Source organism: Temnothorax longispinosus, unplaced genomic scaffold, assembly GCF_030848805.1.
Source record: "Temnothorax longispinosus isolate EJ_2023e unplaced genomic scaffold, Tlon_JGU_v1 HiC_scaffold_49, whole genome shotgun sequence".
In the NCBI taxonomy this organism is placed as follows: domain Eukaryota; kingdom Metazoa; phylum Arthropoda; class Insecta; order Hymenoptera; family Formicidae; genus Temnothorax; species Temnothorax longispinosus.
In genome coordinates this window covers 78,549-98,202 of record NW_027270330.1, presented here as the reverse complement: position 1 = coordinate 98,202, position 19,654 = coordinate 78,549, and the positions used below count along the sequence as shown (strand labels likewise).

The following is a 19,654-nucleotide window of genomic DNA, read 5'->3' as shown; positions in this document are numbered from 1 at the left end:
CGACAAGTTGGATATAATTATGTAATGACAGAGTTAATTCAAGATGTGGAAAACAGAGTATACATAACGCATTTGTTTATGTGTGGCGAAAAAAATATATTTGCAAGGAAAAAATATGCGATTTGGGGAAATCGAACCTCCATCTTGCCCAGGACAATGTATGCCAACAAACACGACACGACTAGAAGAAATCAACGCAAAATTAGGAGTAAAAAAAGAAGATGGGCGAGATCTCGTTCGAACGATAGAGGAAATGGCATTAAATCCCGAATATGCTGGTTTTATACACAATGTCGAACAACCAAAAAGAATGAAAGATATAAAAGAAACTTATGGAGGTCCCAAAACATGAGTCAAACATCAGAAAGTTCTTCTCGGAGTACAGACACCGATATATCCGAAGAGTTGGAATCCATATTGACTAATATACAATCATTAAAAGCAGGAGATTCACTCTCAACCACCATGACACCTCCCAAGAGAGATAGACCAGAGTCTAAGACAGGAGTCTCTCCTGGTTCCAAAGCAATCCCATTAAAAAATTATAAGAAATATTTACAGTCAGCAGCACGCAGCGACATATATGTTTAATCAAGTTGATATAAGCATAAATAGAATAGAAAATAAAATAGCATTCACAATTTCGAAACATAGTGAACAGGTTTTACCTATAAATCAGTTGTTTTGTGATTGTGGTGTGCTATTGGTTCACCTACACATTATTATATAACGGATTCTTATCAAAACAGATCAATACAGAGAAGTAGGATAAGCGAAGCAAGTGATTTGAACTTTGAAATTGAGTCACAGGAAAATCTTGTTTCTATAAAAGATAAGTTATTAGATTTTAATACTAAATCTGATAATTTATTACATTGTTACAATTTTCTTGTAACAATTTCAAAGAACATTTTGAAGGACAAATTTGAAATTGTTGAGTGTCCATTTAATCTAATACAATGACTGACTATAGTTTGCAGGGAACAAAACCATCATCCCTTACAAACCATTTGATAGACACTACTTATACTCTTGCAGGTGTGACACCTGAAGACTTCATCAAAACACATGGAGGCCTTGCTTTAGATTTAGAAGCTTTAAAACAAGAGTTTAAAAAAACATTGTTATGATTATATGGAAGAACTTTCTGAAAACACCAAATCATATGCACTAGAATTTTGTTCAAAAGTGATTTATGAGGTGGTCCTCAATCTCGTAAAGTTAAGAAGAATACAGGTGATAAGGTATGAAAATTCATCATACCAAATAGACAGGCCACAGATAAACATACCATCTTCATTGCCACCTATAAACAAGAAGGTGTTACCTTTACAGATGATATAGGTGAAAAGTATATGGTTTTGAGTTTGAAGCAATCTGCTTTAATAGCTCATGATACTTTTATAAAGCAACTGAATTTGCTATCAAGAAAGATCAAAAACAAATATTGTTAACACCACTGTCTAGAGCATGTTTTTGTAGAGAAGATGTTCAAAAGTTAGCAGTGGAATTGGGAAATATGTCATTCCTTTACTTCATTATAATTAATAAAAATAATAATTAATAAAATAATTAAGAAATTAATAAAATACAAAATTATAAATCAAGTGTTTTATAAAGACAAGAACACCAATCATATTAAAATTAAAGAATCACTGAGCGCTCACTGAGCTTCTTTTCCCACTAAACGCAACCGCGAGTCACGTTGTCTTGACAATGTTAAACAAAGCACTAACGTCCTGTAACTGGTGTTGGTTAATGTCAATATTTGCTACAAAAATCACAAAGTAATTCACAGTTTTTAGTTTCATATTTCTTCTGTTAATTTACAAGAAAATGATAATATTTTTTATAGTAGTTTTATCATCAGAAAATGTGAATTTGGAGTTTTACATTTACTTTTATTGGATATTCTAATTATTTGGGTAAAATTATTGAATTGATTATGATTAAGAAAATGAAAAAAAGATTCGAGCAACGATTTATAATAGTCGAATTCACTAATTGGAGAGAGTCCGCACTGGTGATGTTTATAAAACAAATCAGTGGGCGCTGGACTGTTCCCTTTTAAAGATAGGGACTATTTTTTTGGAACAGAGTCCGCACTGGTGATGTTTTATAAAACAAACGTTAACGTATTTTTAATGTAAAGTATACTGTTGTGAGCGCACAACGTTATAATGATTAGTTAATGTACTTGGCAACACCGAGTAGCCTTCAATAAGTAATCCAAACCTAGCAACTAAAGCAAATCTGAATTCCACCTAAAAACCTGACGATGCATCGGACGATCAATCGCCGCCTCCCGGTATAGTGAAGGAGGAGTGACCATCTCCGAAGGGATGGGTTCTCCCCTCCTCTGGGAGCCCCCGAGTTATATACATATACATAAATAGTATCAAAATGAGACTGCCGACTGCCTGATGAAAGGAGTGAGGAAGAAAAAATGAGTTCTATGGGCCAATCGACGGGGTACTGCCCGAGAAGCACAAAGATACGTACAGGACTATCATGAACGGCGCGTGCCTTCGCGACCCGGAGGGGGAGGATGGAATGATACTGGTCAAATCCTTTTGGCCATAAACAAAAATATGCCTAGGCTGTTACTTAGAACAACTGCCATCACTCGAGGAGGACGAGGACATCCCCGAGGTCAGTGGGTATGAAATTAAATGGGGGTACCACTCCCTTAGCTCACAACGTTTCGAGCTCCCACAATCGGTTAGATTCTGCTGTTCCATCTGCAACGAGGTGATTTTGGGCATGAGACCGGCCCGGCAGTGCCGTGATTGTATTGAAGAGTTCCTCGTACACAAGCAAAAGTACGAGAGGGCACAGACATTGCGAATTAATTTAGAAATAGAGGTGGTAAAGAGATATTTAAAAAAAAGGAAAAAGTGAATTTAGTTTAACAAAATATATATCGATTCAACTAACAATTATACAACTAACAATTATATATGCAACTTTAAAAAAAAATATTATGTACACTATTATACATTATTATTATTATTTTGCATGAAAACCATTACCTAAAATGAATAACGTGTAATTTTCGATTCAATTTTTTTTTTAACAATTCATACGCGGTAACAAACGTACCACGTATGACTTAAGGGGGAAGGTGTTACGTGCGAGCAAAATTCAATCTAAAAATAGCCAAGATTCTTGGCCCAAAAATGTTAAGAGCGAAAAATCGATATTGATTAATTATCCGATTTCTGATGGGGAGACGGTTCTCAGGCCGCGGTTCACAGGGCATAAAATTACACCTAGTGATAAGACCTTCCTCCTCCTTCAAAACATAAAAACAAAAGAAGTGGTGAGAAGCTCGCGCGGGGGGGTTCTTGCCACTTGAATATAAATAAGCGCGAAAAATCATCGATCATCAGTTGTTGTTGGGAATCAGTAGTTGTTATTGAGTTGTCAATGCTAACAGTCTTTAAAATTCTGACTTAAGACAAATCTTAACTGCAATTTGAAACCAAGATTGTAAGAAAATTCTCCTTGAATAAAGGTGATTTAAATTCTATTTCTTAAACTAATTTACACTAAAAAACCTTTAATTCCACAACCCTTAACTGTCGCTGCCAAATAGCGTGGCAACAGAAATTTCCTGATTCTTGTTGCTGCCAAATAGCGTAGCAACAGGATTTCCTTTAATCTACATTCATGCCTAGAAAAAGGGGCAAAAGGTCCCAAATTAAAAAGATTAAATTTCAGATTAAACAAACCATTCAATATAATCAAGATCCTTTTCCATTATTTCTCAAATTAAAGGAAATTCAAGATAATAAAATTCGCACTTTTACTCCATATAAATTAATCCCTTTGGATTTAAAAATAGATTTTCCAAATTTTGATTTATAAACAAATCTGACCCTCGTTATAAAACATATCAAAATTCGTTTTCTCTTCGGACTAGATTAATCGCACAACCTGGTCCAAATCCCGGGTAAATTACTTGAATGTTTTGACCCAAAAACGGACCAAGTAATTAACTTTTGACAAAACGTGACATAAATTTTTTAAGATGGTTAGTAATGTAGATAAAAATTTGCAAATAATTTATTCCTTGTTAACTAAAGATGTTACTTTTGCGTTAACACAAATGAGGAAAAAGCTTCTTTGCGGATATACATTAATTAAAACAGAACATCCAAAACTTGTAATTTTAGAAATTAAAAAAGGAGAATCTTTTGCGCATAAGCGCCATATATCAGTACAAAATTTAGATATTTTTGCTTATGTAAACTCGAAATTCATTTACGTAGAAAAACATACGCACACAGATGAACCGTTTATACACAATGTATTAACACAACGCTGCAACTTGGAACGACAAGCTTTCTGCTTTTCTGTTAGAGTAGCAGCATAAACAGCAAACGACTTTGTTACTGTCTTAATGAGCCATCCATTACGATATTGACCCTCGTCCGCTAAAGACTCTAACTTTACCTCCTCCAATGGTATTATATGCTGCTTGTTGTACTTTTTCTTATTAATCACGATATTGCCATAGACCAATATGTCGTTGAACAGGAAGAACTGTCTAGGCTTGGGCTTCTTCCTGCACATTTTCGTCAAGACTCCTTCACCCACCAGGACTCGGCCGGGTACCGTGTGACGTCACGCAAATTAAATTTTGTCCCCTTTTTCAAATCTCTTCAAAATCGGTCAATTATAATTGTCTCTGTCGTAAACCTTGCATTTTCGTATTAATATTAACCTTTGCTATGATTCACCAAGACGTTGCAGCCGCCCCTTGCCATGCGATGATTCATAAGACGTCGCAATCCCCTACAATGCGATCGATAATAATATAAAATACGCCTCGGCTGTACCACCCAGAATGCCGGCAGGAATCAAAGGATCTCGGTGAAGAAGCGTCCGAATGATAGCGCAAGAAAAATAAAATATTTGCCAGTCGAGAGCTAATGCAGTATGACTCAAGTGCATCCTTCGACTCCCTCCAAAGCGTCCTTAGAACCTTCTAGAAGGAATTAATTCTAACCAATGGAAGCCATAGAAGCCTCCCATAATTACCATCTCTATTCGCTCATTAGCAAATCAGGACACGAAAAATCCAGCCAGCATTCAAATCGGTCCCTATAAAAATACGTACTCAGCCGGAGCGAAGGCCTTTTGTCTTTTATTTTACGCACGAAGTGCATTACGCATTTGTCTTTATTAATTGTCGAACCACTACTCGAAAACTGCTCCCGCTGAGTGACGAGATTGGACCCTTCCGATTCTCGAGGGTCTATTGACGCATTAGGAGGCGCTCTTTCCATAACAGCCAGCGATAATAGTAAGTCTAATTTTAATAATCAAGCGAAACTTGTATTCCTTATGCTTATAACTTGTGGAGATTGTAATCGAAACCGATTGAATAATAAATTCAGTATTAATCTCTAGCTTCGCAAGCATCATAAATTACCCTTTTTTCCGTTTTCCCCTTATCTACTACTAAAAATTTACATTGTGCAACGAATGAATTCAATAACAATTTATTCCTTAAAACCCGTGTCACAAAACACCAGCCGGTTCCCGGCTACAAAATAAAGATACAGATAAATGTTCCCAATTGCTCCTGTGCGATACACCCTCATTGTAAAATAAGATTCTCTTTTCCCTTTCCACGCACCGTTCCGACAACGACACCTCTCGCCAGTCCCGGGATATAGTCGGTGCATGCAGACTTTCCCGAAATAACAAAGGAGAGGCTTCTTTCCACTACGCCGAGGTAGTAGTGCTGGAAGAAGAAAAGAACAGAGTTATATCGCGGCTTTGTCCAATAATCGCGACGTAACAACCGCAAGCGGCTGACCCGACCCGTCGAAGCAGTTTTCGACCATCGCGATACGCCTGGCATTGGCCTCGCTGTTTACCAATCGGTCGACCATGATCCCATGAATCAGGGTTGACAACCCTGGTAGGCAGGCCACTATCTTCACGTTGACATTCAGAGCGGATCCAAAACCAAAAATGGATAAAGACGAATTCCCTGACATAACCCTTGAAAGGGTTACAACTCCTATATTCCGAAAGGACAGACACTTGTCCACAGCTCTAATAACTACAGAGATTGAATACATGCTTGCAAATCAGAACAACCCAAAAGCAATCAAACGTGAGCACAGAGAACTACTTGATCGCATTAAAAGCACAGGCGCTAATATACTTCCTTGTAAAGACTTTATGTCCTGGTTCATGATCAACTGGAGAAACTTCTCCTTCTCGACAAAGTCAATCTCAACTTTAACAACCGCTCTACGAGTTGCACAGCATGCCCTAAAGGTATCAGTAAAAGATTATACGAGACAACACTGTGACATTAATTGTAAACCAACAAAGATGGTTACAGAGCTTTACAATGCAAAGAGAAACTTCAACACAGTTCTTTCCACGATCACTTATAGTACAGATTTTCATCAATCTTACCTTATAGGTAAAGTAAAAGGTGAAGCATATGGAAATCTACACATCATATGGGCATCCACTAAAAGTTGTTGGTTAATAACTCACTCGCATCTCACCTGTATCCGCGACATAATAAACTCGTGGTTTGATGTCAGCCTCTATAGCTTGGTCAATAGAAATAAATACCCCACTTTCGACTTTTATGAGGAAGTAACTGATGTCCTTGAAAGGGGTCGAGGTCTGGTCGCCAGACACAATCGTAACGCTTATAAGCTCTTGAAGATTTGGCCTTCATTAGTGATTGCAAGTATATTACGTGATACAGAAAATGATGAACGATTATCTAAAACATTACATGACAACACAAAGGAATATCACCAAGAGCCGCTCTATCAATATGTTACAAGAAAAATAAAAACTGATATCCACGTACATCTGGGCTTGGAGCTCTCAGGCCTATGGAAGTGTTTTGGACATCCGGATATAGACATGAACGAAAGTGTAGCAACTTGGTTGAGAAAAGGAGCAGCAGGTAAAGACATAGACCCTCAGATGTCAAAGGACATACTCTGGGCCTTTCGACTGGAGTTTTGTCGCCAATTTTACAAACAACACAAGAGATGGCCAGTTGTCCAAATAGGAGCAGAAGCACCCAAAAAAAATCAAAAGAAATTATAGGAACAACTTGTGGGACGAAACAACTACGACACCCTGGAGTCTAAAAGATTTTGAACATGTAATCCTTGATAAAAATCTCGATTTTGACTATCATGTAGAAACATTAGATCTACTGTCTGATAAGTCAATAATTCCTGAACTTGATCAGTGGATACATGAATACGACAAACAGGCTCATCGCACCATGTATGGAAGGTTTCCAACAGGACCGCCCCCTACATCTAAAAGTGTTATAATACATTACTTGAGTCAAGAGGAGGTTTCCGTTAAGGACATCATAGATACACTACAAAGTCAGCAAATTCCCGAGGCTTGGAGGGTTATGGTAGCTGTTCCCAAGGAACGTGAGTTTAAGTACAAGGACGTACGTTTTTATGGAAAGATGTGCCCGGAGATGCGTCTATATCAAACGGCCACTGAAGCAGGTGTTGCTATAGTTTTCAAGTATATAAAGAATCAATCCATGACAATGAGTGAGGAGCAACTCATAAGAACTATTTTGCGAATGAATACACCAGTTATCCAATTAGAAGGCGAAACATATGTATTTATAGTATTAGACTTCTCGTCTTGGTGCACAAGTTTTCGCTTTGAATTAATAACACGTCTCTTAGAAGAACTTGATCGTTTGTTTGGACTAAAAAATGTATATTCATTTACCCATCTCTTTCCTATACTCTCTTATCTACTATTTCAGGATAGGTTTAATCCCCCTGAGCAAGGTCCGGATGGCAAGCCAAGGCAAGGACCGAGATGTTATCCATTTCCAGAGGCATGGTTGGAAGGACAGAGGCAAAAAGGTTGGACATTGGCAACTTCTTTTAATTATCTTAATAGCGTCATGGATGTGTGGTACATCAGCAACACTACTTGGTCAAGGTGATAACCAAGTTATTCTTTTAAGAATACCTCCCCAATCCTATCTTGACGCAATAGGCATGACAAGAGAAGAGTACATTAATAACTTTTTGAAAGTCCTACAAGATTTATGCAACAAATCAGGCATAATTGTAAAACTTGAAGAAACGTGGTATTCTAGAAACCTCTTCGAGTATTCTAGAAGGTATCACTACAAGGGTTCCCAGGTGAGCAGCTGTTGCAAGAGGATGACCAGGATGGCGAGTGAAGCTAATCAAGTAATCCCCACACTATCCCATGGCTGGTACCAAATCCACCAAATTATGAAAGGACCCGGATATATGGCAGTGATCTCAGAAGTCGTACATATAATTAAATGCACTCCGGTAGACGTTAAGTATCGACAAACGCAGGAAAGTTGTCAACAATTACCGGTATCTAAAAAAAATAAAACATATTTCTTAGCGCCAAGGACTCACATCTTGTTATAAACAGGAACACAGACTACATGCAGCCATATAATTCCAACAATGTATCTTTTAAATGACGGATGGTATCGAATAACACCAATTTTGGAATACAGCAAATCACCAGCAATAATAAAACCGAACAGTAAACCTACGTGGCAATATAATGATCCTGGACCATTGGCAGCAAACGGTATTTATACTAATAGTGAACTTGAGAATTTAAGGAATCAAATAATGTTCCCAGCGGAAAGGAATGGAATTTTAAACACAATGGCGCGCGGCGTAAAAGGAGAACCAGTACTAACACAAGAAATATCACTATCTCATCTTCTAGATGAAAATTCATTGGAGAAAATAACGGAAAACGCCTAAAAGAAAATTTGGGGAACGTTTCTATCCATCGGCAATGCAAGTGCGGGAGTAATTGGATTATACTTCTGCATAAGAACAACTAAATTAATAGTGGATACCATCATACATGGTATGCACTTCATACTATTTATGGATGGTCAATATATTTAATTGGAGCGCTATGGGACTCAGTGACGAATTTGCTGTTACATCTAGCAAGAGGAACAACACGGAAGGAAAAAGATCAGACAACCTCAGGACAAGAGTCATGAGAAACAACCAAAACACAAGCACCTTTAATACAAGAAACATTAACACAAGTAATAACAGAAAATAAAAACTCGGAAACAAATACATTACATTCACAACAACATACAAGTAATATTATTTGCTCTGCTCCTGAGATTGAAATAAAAGATATTAAGAATAAAACAGTTATCCACAATGAAACTCAAAACCTATATCCGCGATTATAATGAAGAAAGATAAACTCTAAATTCTTTTGGAAATCAACAATAGGCACCATTAAAGTAAGAATCAGTTTTCGTTAGATAAAAAGGCTGCCCGAGAAACAGCTCGTAAATGTAAGTCAGTCCAAATTCAGACACCGTTGAAGTTGAGTGAAATTAAAGAAGGCTAACGATAAATCCTTTATAAATCAATAAAAAGAAATCAAGGTACTTACACTAAATAAAATAATTATACATACACCCGGTTTAAAATTAACACGAATATATATATATACACTTAACATTAATTAAAATTTTTTTTTTTTTTAACATGATTTATTCATATATTTTGCATGGAAACCATTATCCAAAACAAATAACGTATAATTTTCGACACAATTTTCTTTTTAAATAATAATTCATACGCGGTAACAAACGTACCACGTATGACTTAAGGGGGAAAGTGTTATGTGAGAGCAAAATTTACAAGCGAGCAAAATTTATTTCAATCTTTAAATAACCAGGAATGTAAACGAGAGATATTGATTATTGGAATATTGATTAATTATCCGATTTCCGACGGAGAGACGGTTCTCAGGCCGCAGCTCGCAGGGCATAGAATTACACTTTGATAAGACCTTTCTCCTCCTTAAGATTCAAATACAAAGAAGTGGTGAAAAGCTCGCGCGGGGGGTTTTTGCCACTTGAGTATAAATAAGCGGGAAAAATCATCGTTAGTCAGTAATTATTGGGAGTCAGTTGTTATTGGGAGTCAGTTGTTTATTTTCTTGCACTCATAACTCTCAACCGACAGTCTTTATTAAATTCTGACTTCAGCAAATCTTTAAGACAGATCTTAAATAACTGTTGTAAGAAAATTCCTCTTCTTTGTTTTTGTTTTTTGTTGTATTTCTTCGTTCTCTTTCTTTGTTCTTTCACTTTTTTCTTTTATTGTCTGTTGATGGGTTTACTGACCCGCGGGGCGTTGTCTTACGTGGCTTTCCCCAGATCCGTATTATCCTCTTTTACGCCTCTCCGTCAGTCGTTGATCCTCCGTCTGATATTTGTCCCTCGTAATCCCTTTTCCGATGTCCCTCGTGTTTGTCTCTCTGAAGTCAGGGTTCTCTCTGTACCCTCACCCTTTGTGCAATGCCCCGAATAAGGTAATTTAAATGTGCTTTACCATTTCTTTAACCAATTTTACTATATAAGGTCTGCTTTAATTCCACAACTCTCCTGTCAGTGTTTTCCTTTTTTCTGCTGCCAAACGTCCATCTCGTCAACAGAATTTTTGGTCTGTTATTCTTTTGTCGCTGCAATCAAGCGTGTGCGCAACAGAGATTTTGTCCTTCCTTAAACCGCTCGAGCCTATTTGGGGTGGGCACTCAGGATTCTAGTGTATCTAGCAACCGAACTCCATCCCGTAATTTTGAATACTTTTGACCCAAATACGGAACGATCTTAACTTACTTGTGACAGTCAACGTTGACACGCGTATGTTTAGACTGAAAACAAATCTTTTATGCTCGTTTTGTTGGTATTCATTAAAGCTTGTATCTAGTATTCTTCTTTAATACTTTATCGAATCGTTTACGTACAATTAAAGTTATTTTGTTCTGTTTCAACATTACGCCACTGCAGCGGGATTTTTTCACCAAGAACTTATTAACTCTTTCCCTCCGTGCCCCTGCCGTACCGCCCCGCCGAGCACTTTCCGCGACGGTGGTCTCTTCTCCTTTTTCTCTGAGTCGGTTGTGTATTCGCTAGTGCTTGGGTGGTTCCCTCTGTCGTGTTCGTCCCCATTGGTGCCTTTCCAGGTTTTCTTTGTAGGCCATTGGGAGTAGTGTCCTTAGTTTTTTTTTTTTCCTCCCTTTTGTCTCCGCAAGTAGGATGAAAAATCAGATCGTCGTTGAGAGTTCATTAAAACTCTCTGCCTTGAGTAGGATTTTCCTCGAGCGGTGATGTTTAATTCTTTGTTTGGCTTAATTTTGTTTCCAACTGCTACGTAAATCTAGATTTTACGCTTAATCTCATCTGTTATTAAATTTTGTTTGGTTGTACTAGTCATTAAATTGTCGCAAAAATTTGGAAAAACTAATAGCTAAAAAATTGTCACTGTCATCATGATTCTACACAGGTTTATGCAAGCTTGAATTTTAACGAATCTAATCTAAACAAAGACAAAAGGCATTATGATGTAAGTCCGTATTGTCATTATATTGCTAATTTAAACATACTTTGTAATAAGCGGATAATGTAACTCACTCAAATGACTTATAAGCGTTTCATTTTCAATTTCTGTTTTATACAAGTTGATAATTTAATGTCCTCAATGTGAATAATATAAATTCCAACGATACACAATGCATAGGAGGGATCAGCTCATTGTTCGCGCTCATTAATTATTACTATATGGGACATATGTCGACGGCGAGGCAAACGATTTATTGGTACAATGAACTAATTACTTTCTAGCGTACAATGGTAATTGTAACGCGGCATTCCCGGTATATTAAGCGTTCGCGTTCGCTCATTGTACGGGCCATAATAGATATTATGTCATACGGGAAATATCTCTGCTTCGTTCGCAGAACTGTCGGCGAACGCTCTTTTCGCAGGGACGCGCGCTCAGATGATTTCACTCTTCGTCTCGGAGGGAATCCATTTTAAGCCCTGTTTTTTTCTCCAGCCATGCGAAAGCCTTTTAATCCCGCATGTTCGTTCGACCGTTTTTTTTTAATCCTGTTCCTTCCGCACACTGCGATATTTTCAGTGCTTAATTCGGGGGAAATCGAGGATTCTAAAGTCTCAGCAATCGCGTACAACGGAATAATATTCATATTAACGACATCGCTTTCTGACGTTATACGTAATTATGTAATATTATATCAGTCTGTACAATTATCGCGCATCGTATTAATCACGTGTTGCTAAGTCACACTGCCATCTGTCGTATTACGACACGGAGTAATAATCCATTTTACGCATTTTCCAACGTTTTTCCGTTATCTCTTAAAGTAACGGCCATGTCCGTCGTGGCGTAAAATCTGCCGGGAGGTCGTAAAACCGAGGTCCGTCAAGACAAGGCTAATTTTCCGCGTAGCTGTGAGAACACGGGATGTTATACGCAAGCGTCCGTGGCGATATACAACAAATACCATATATCTTTGCTCGAATGTGCCTTCGAAAGGAAGTCTTAACGGTGGTAGGACAGCTCTCTACGATCCTTTCCTGTGTCTCAGATCCTGTCAGCCTTTCCCTGATCTCTCCTGTCCTTCGTCGTGTATTACCGACATGGTCATAAAGGGTCGTACACGCGAATACGAGTGCCAGAATTGACTCTGTAACGAGCACTGTAATAACAAACGAGCTACGACGTAAGTCAAACGAATGGGTCTTTTACGAGTTTCGAGGAGATAGCGTCGTAAGGAGGAAAAAACGCGGAGGACCGGCGCGGGAGTAGGAAACAACGAGGAGGGAAGAGCTTGGTGTCACGGGCGAGACATTGTGGCTCGAATATACGAGAGCCGAACTATTAAAAAGATATTTCGTGTGAATTTTTCGCGCATTAAGAAGCCTGAGGACTCGATTTGATAATGCTTTCATTGTTATCTCTTGTTATAGTGTTGTTGTGAAGTTGACTAACTAAGTCCATTGATAAAATTCTGAAAAGAAGAGAATTTACTTTAATTAGTTATTGATAAGAGATTGCAATTTACAATTATGTTTACCTTGTTTTTAATTTTTGCAAAACGTAATAAGGAGATTCTACATTAAAAAAAAAATTATTAATTTTTTATTACTAATTAATTATTTTATACTTAATATTGTTACGGTATGGTATACTGTTATAATGTTTGATTGTTGCATATGCTGTTAATTTCTAATGTCAGTTAAAAAAATGTAGTAGTATACTGAAGTTTCCGGACGGGTTACATTATTTTCAAAGTAAACACAGATAAAGAAAAAAAATCTGAATTATTAGTTCGAAAATATTACTAAAACATATCTGCGTAGATATCTATATGTAATGTATACTATAATTACGATCCTTGGCAAAACGACGAGCACAAGTGCATCGTTTAGAGAAATTGCAGACAAGCGGGATAATAGTATAGTAAGACGCAACGGCCCACAATGGTTCGCAATATGACACTGAGTGCTCGGCATCAAAAAGAAAATGCGGACTCTTTTTTGATATCCGCTTATTTCCCGACCGCGCGTCGTTTTGTCGCGCGGGCTCTTTCAGATTTTTAATTAAAAATGCGGAGCGCGCGGCAGGAGGTGATAGGTTACATATAGGAGGGCTCGAGCGGGATAAGCTTTGCGCACGGTATATAAACCCCGTTTAACCGTCGCGCCGATATACTTTTGGCTCGCATGTTATTACGGGGCCGCGATTTTATGCGGGGCGCGTATACATTCGCGAATTAGGGCTGTTTCGCGCCGGGCGCCGCCGAATTTTCGCGATAACCTCGCGCGATAACGGCTTAAGTTACGGTAATCTAATCGTAACCGCCGTATTTTCCGGCGCGGATTTAGACGCTCCGGCCATTACCGTCGTCGTTGAATTTTTATGCCCTCGATTTTACACCATTCGGGGTTAGATACCGTTTCGGACGAACGAAAATATGGGGTTAAAACGCGACCGCAATATTATCGAACGCGCTTATACGGACGATACAACACCGCGAATATGCGAGAGTGTGCTCACTTTGGACGTTTTCGCGTTATCCACACAGGGTGCACGTGGTATATATAGGACATTGCATAATATTGCAAGAAACTTATATTCTACGGAAAACAGAGGCGACAAGATCGAGTTCTTTATTAAAGAACAAGGTGATTACATTTCTTTTATTAAGTTGGCTTAAGAGGATTCGGTTTTTTTCTATTTTGTAAACGTAAATACACGCACATTTGAAATACGTATCCGTTTTATGCTTAAGGTATATTTTATGCTATCGAATGCTTTAGATTAACTTATTTTATGAAATTCTATTACTATATCTATCTCGATAATTAAATAAAATTATATTTATATGTAATCTCTGTGATAATAAGTTTTATAATTTAAACTGTATAAAATTTTCTCACGTATCCGGCAACACGCATAAAAGTCAACCCGCTTTACACATAAATAGCATTTGATTTTGTAATATTTGGAATATGTATATTGATCTCACAAGCATATTTGTGTACGCAACATCCAACCCGCGGGAAAATATGTAAATCATAGAATGGAATTGGTTGGGTGGTATATCGGAGGGAAGATCGAAGGGAGTGCCGAGAAGCAGTAGAGTCACGTAAGGGTGTTATTAAAAACGTGCCAGTGGAATAGTATAGTTTTCAGAGGCAATATGTGGTTGTCTGTGCCGCAAGCAACGAGACTTCTTCGTCCTTCCAACGTGGAGCTCTTTGATGATGGCGCCCAAGTTTTGGATAAAGCTCTTTCTCTTTGTTCGCTCCTCGCTTTCCTCGGCGTCTCGTAGCCTCTATCGGCTTCTTCTCCCAGGTCACGGCGAACCTATTTCTCTCGCAGCCACCTGAAATTTAAGTCGTTAAAATTACATTAGAGAAAAAAACGTAGACTTTCCGGTCCCGTATGTAACGCCGTTCGGTAATTTAGGGTGGAGGTCTAAGAGCCGGGGTCTTCACCCCCGATCACGATTACCGAAGCTCCGGAAAATAATGAATGTTATTCCTCACTCCCTTCCTTCCTTCCTTCCTCTTCTGCGGCCGCGGGAAAGGGGTAAGGAGATGAGACGGGTCCTCTCGGAAGACTCGCTTTCCACTTGGTAGGTAGCTCCTGGTAGCTCCTTCGTGCGCGTAGCGGCAGCAGAGTCACCATCTCCTTCTACTTACCCTTCTCTCTAATTCGACTCCTCGACCAACGCCAACCCCCAATCTCCAACCACCACTCGGTTATACTGGTTGGTCTCCCGGGAAGACGTTATTATCCGTGCGGCTCCTCCGCGATGAGTTTCTCCCGGAGGCTGATTGACGGCGTGAAAAAGTTCAACGGAACAGAACGCGCCACACGTATCGATTCTCCTCGATCGCGTTATCTAATTATCCGTTTTGAAATTACCTGCTGTTGTTTCTTCCCCTCGCTAATAACTTTCGCACGCTTGAATAGATTTCTCTGTAAAATTTGAAAATGCAAAATAATTCTTTCTCTCTCTCTCTCTCTCTCTCTCTTGTCTTTTTGTTATTATAGTTATTATTTCTCATTTGTGTTTCTCCTCTCTTCTCTCTCATTTAAATCCCGGAAGAGTCGCGCGGAAATATAACGCGTAGTAATGTTGCTCTCGATTCTACTACATTTCCGAAAATGGCCGTGGATAGACTGTATTTGGAAAAAAATGACGCGCACCTGCAACCATTCGTTGCGATAAATACGAAACGGTCGACGGCGCGCGGCGTGGCGCGGCTTCGCAACTGACATTTGTTATCGAATGACAAGCTTCTCCCCGTCGACACATTTATCTTTCGACGTAGCGTCGCGGTATGGAGTTCATTTGCCTGGTACGTACCGAATATGTACTATTACTGTGAACAAATTAACTCGCTCTCCACCGTCCACGCTTCTGCTCGGCGATTCGCCCGCGTGGGAAAGGGACGCCTGGCTAGGTATATAGATATCGCTTGGACACGGCTGGTCTTCCTACGTTTGCCCATGCTGGTCGATACTCGTATCAATCCTAAATCGGAACAAACCGACCGTATAGACAGATGGTCCGACGAATGGACGAACCGATTGCGTCGGAAATTTTTTCCGAGATCCGCCGCGCCGTGCCGCCGTAGCTTATCGCGGGATTAATTTTTTCGTGGGTTTACGCTTCTCCGACACAAATTTACATACCGCAATCCGTAAGTTCGCTGACATTGATGAATCTAAAAAATAGAATAGATTATTAAATGGAATTCGAGATATTTCATTTCTACATATGTTTCTTGTATAAGATTGTGAATAGAATATACTGAGAATATTCTCAGTATATATATTCTCAGTAGCGTATTGCTCAAAATATGCACAAATAAGGTATATGTCATGTATATTTTTCGCATCCCTCGAAAACTCAGAAATAAAATGTTAATTTTCCAAAATTTAGTCCTATTGGAAGTAAATTTGCCAATTTGTACTTGAGCTTCATCTATGACACAGAATTATAAATGCAAATCGATTTATGATGTTCGAGCATAGTTATCTTCTGCAAGACTACGCAGAATACTGTTTCCACCCACATGTTCGAGGGTTAAATGGCGTTCGCAGCCCACGCGATATAGTCCGGTCAAATTAGACATTCAAGGTTACAATAATTCCGATAGAGCTGAAAATTTGTACGAATGTTTGGAACACCATTATAAATGAACTGTGAAAAGTCCCCATACATCCCGTGCCTGGAAAAAATTTTATTCAAGGTTAAAGGTGGCAAAAATGGGTTTTTTGTGTTTTTCAGCCGAATGGTAAGTTTTATCATAAAAATAGCTTAGACAATAATTGTAGATCGTGCAATTATCTATAATAATTGTCTCTATACTTTTTTCTGTAAGAGTCACCGTTTCCGAGATATAATCATTCAAAAAGTTGAAAAATGGTGTTCTTCATAATATGCACACGTTTCCACGCCACCTGTGAGGAAGTGTACTTGACGTGTTTTTTTTAACGTGGTTTCCCCGGTAGGCCTATTCCACGAACTATTGTGACCGTATTTAATTCAACACTATACTATTTAATAATAAAAAATGGAAAATGTTAAAAATAATGAAAGAGGTGTGAATTGTAATGAATTAGGTTAAATTATTGGTCTGATTCATAACCATCAAATACTTCTGCATCTTCTTCTTCTTCTTGTTCTTCATGTTGTTCGTCTTCTTCTTCTTCTTCTTCCTCTTCCTGCTGAGTGCAAATAAATTGTTCCAAGAGCGATTCATCAGATGTTTCTTCGCTGATATTGTATGAGCATTACATCCCTTTTTACAATTGCAAAGAATTGTGTTGAGAAGTTTTTCCGGTGCAGGTGGGAGTAAAGTCTGGATTGGTTCCAATGTATTGTCGATCAACTTCCAACCCCAGTCCTTTGTAAAAAGGGATGTAATGCTAAATGCGGCTGTAAAAAAGTTGGATTGTTTTGTTCATTAGCATGTACTAATTGTCAAGGCCAGTCATGTTCCAATGTTGAATCGCCATCAGAAGAGGGTTCATACAATATCAGCGAGAAAACATCTGATGAATCGCTCTTGGAACAATTTATTTGCACTCAGCAGGAAGAGGAAGAAGAAGAAGAAGAAGACGAACAACATGAAGAACAAGAAGAAGAAAAAGATGCAGAAGTATTTGATGGTTATGAATCAGACCAATAATTTAATCCAATTCATTACAATTCACACCTCTTTCATTATTTTTAACATTTTCCATTTTTTATTATTAAATAGTATAGTGTTGAATTAAATACGATCACAATAGTTCGTGGAATAGGCCTACCGAGGGAACCACGTTAAAAAAACGCGTCAAGTACACTACCTCACAGGTGGCGTGGAAACGTGTGCATATTATGAAGAACACCGTTTTTCAACTTTTTGAATGATTATATCTCGGAAACGGTGACTCTTACAGAAAAAAGTATAGAGACAATTATTATAGATAATTGCACGATCTACAATTATTGTCTAAGCTATTTTTATGATAAAACTTACCATTCGGCTGAAAAACACAAAAAACCCATTTTTGCCACCTTTGACCTTGAATAAAATTTTTTCAGGCACGGGATGTATGGGGACTTTTCACAGTTCATTTATAATGGTGTTCCAAACATTCGTACGAATTTTCAGCTCTATCGGAATTATTGTAACCTTACCCCTATTTTTTGGGCTAATTTGACCGGACTAATACGCGGCGAACGTAGGCCGTCTGTCACCGTGTAATTCGATGGAACCGGAGCAGATGATAGATCGGGACGAGCAAACAAAAAGTCGCATCAATGCGCTCGTCCTTTCTCGGCGCAGCGCGCGGCGGCCGTTCGCTGGATAACGAACTATTCTCTGCGCGGGGTGACACAATTTTTAGCCGGTGTTATGCGTTCGCCGGCACATTCGGTATCGAATTAAATCTCTCCGGTTTTTCTTCGCAACCTCGTAACACGGGCGAGCGTTAATAGATCCTGCTCCACGTGGGCGCGCCGGCGCGCGCGCGCGCGCTTCGTTTCTCTACCGGCCAGTATCGATCCCGAGGATCGATGTAATGAAACGAGACGCGCGACGCAGGAGCGAACAAAGGGCCGATGAGAGCACGGCACGAGCAAACAAAATTACGCGGATGGCTCGTCCCCGATGCTCTCCCGTCGTGCGCGAGTGCAGTTCCTACGCCCATCCGTTCCGAACCGAAGTAACGAACTGATCGCAAATCGAAACGCGCGCGTCTCCGATAAGCTTTGCTCTCTCTCGCACGCGAATTAACTCCATCCGCTCGGCACACCGTCCTTCGCGAAAATACACGTCGGAACGCGAACTCACGTATTCGGCCGGTGCGTATCTCTCCACATCGCTATATCGATAAGTCGCTCGCAAAGTGCTTTCGTACATTTAGCGAGTATTTATTACGAATTGTGAAGAAGCAGAAAGAAGTCGCTAAAGAATCAGCGCACGATTGCTTGGCGTCCATCAATTTCAAGAGAGAGATTTCTTTCGGAATTCTTAAGGATCCAGAAAAGTTACACGTAGATTGCAGCGTTATACATATAAAAAATGCTCCGATAATGTGATACAAAAATCGAAAAGCATGACGGTTGTTTTGACATTAATAATATCTAATTTTTATAAGGTGTCTCAAGATTATATGGTTATTACATAATAATGCGTAACTCTTAATAAAATTTTGTCCGTACAACTATATATGTCATTTTATATCTTTTAAATTTGCAAGACGATTGTTAGTTTGGACGTTCGGTGCCTCGTTGTTCGTTCTCGCTGCCATTGATCGCAGATTAATCTTTTCGCACGTCCGTTTTTTTCTCTCGGCAAATGATTGCACGACGTATTATGCCCGTGAAAAAGACGTCTTCTCATATAGAGCGACGAGCGCGCGTGCATTAAATTTGAATCTGTTGGGATAAGAGAGCGCGGAAGGGCGACAACGGTGGAATATCAACAGATGGTGTTTTAATCGCGGCACCCTTTACTGTTGAAAGAGCGGGTTAGAGGGAAACGCGTGTGCGCGGGGCGAGAAAGAGAAATTGTCGGAAGGATATACTCGGAGCGGAAAGGACGGAGAGGAGAATGAGCAGCGCGGGGCGGCGCAGGAGGCACCGCTGGATGGCCGGATAGTAAATGATTGTCGATTAAAGTGTCCCCTCCGGTCAGGACCACGGCAGGCCCAATGGCTGGATTGACAAATGGTTCGCAAAATCTGCATTCGTTGCAAAG

The 19,654-nt window shown here is 39.2% G+C and overlaps 1 protein-coding gene and 1 pseudogene across 1 annotated transcript; one reads left to right on the top strand and one right to left on the bottom strand.

Moving 5' to 3' along the window:
* The first annotated feature begins 959 nt into the window (after nt 1-959).
* On the top strand, nt 960-1,564 carry LOC139824648 (uncharacterized; annotated as a pseudogene).
* Nucleotides 1,565-3,670: 2,106 nt separating this feature from the next.
* Nucleotides 3,671-5,938, bottom strand: LOC139824646 (pleckstrin homology domain-containing family F member 2-like). The gene is made up of 3 exons (XM_071797182.1): nt 5,819-5,938; nt 4,285-4,622; nt 3,671-3,676 (listed from the first exon to the last, which is right to left on the bottom strand). Exons 1-3 carry the CDS (start codon nt 5,904-5,906, stop codon nt 3,671-3,673), a joined length of 432 nt encoding a protein of 143 aa, XP_071653283.1. The 5' UTR covers nt 5,907-5,938.
* Nucleotides 5,939-19,654: the final 13,716 nt, after the last annotated feature.

Excerpts from the sequence above, each read along its gene's own strand:
- LOC139824646 (XM_071797182.1), bottom strand. The coding sequence starts at position 5,906 with ATGGTCGACCGATTGGTAAACAGCGAGGCCAATGCCAGGCGTATCGCG. Across the intron at positions 4,623-5,818 it reads CGGGTCGGGTCAGCCGCTTG|CGGTACCCGGCCGAGTCCTG; the intron begins CGGTTGTTACGT and ends CGTGACGTCACA.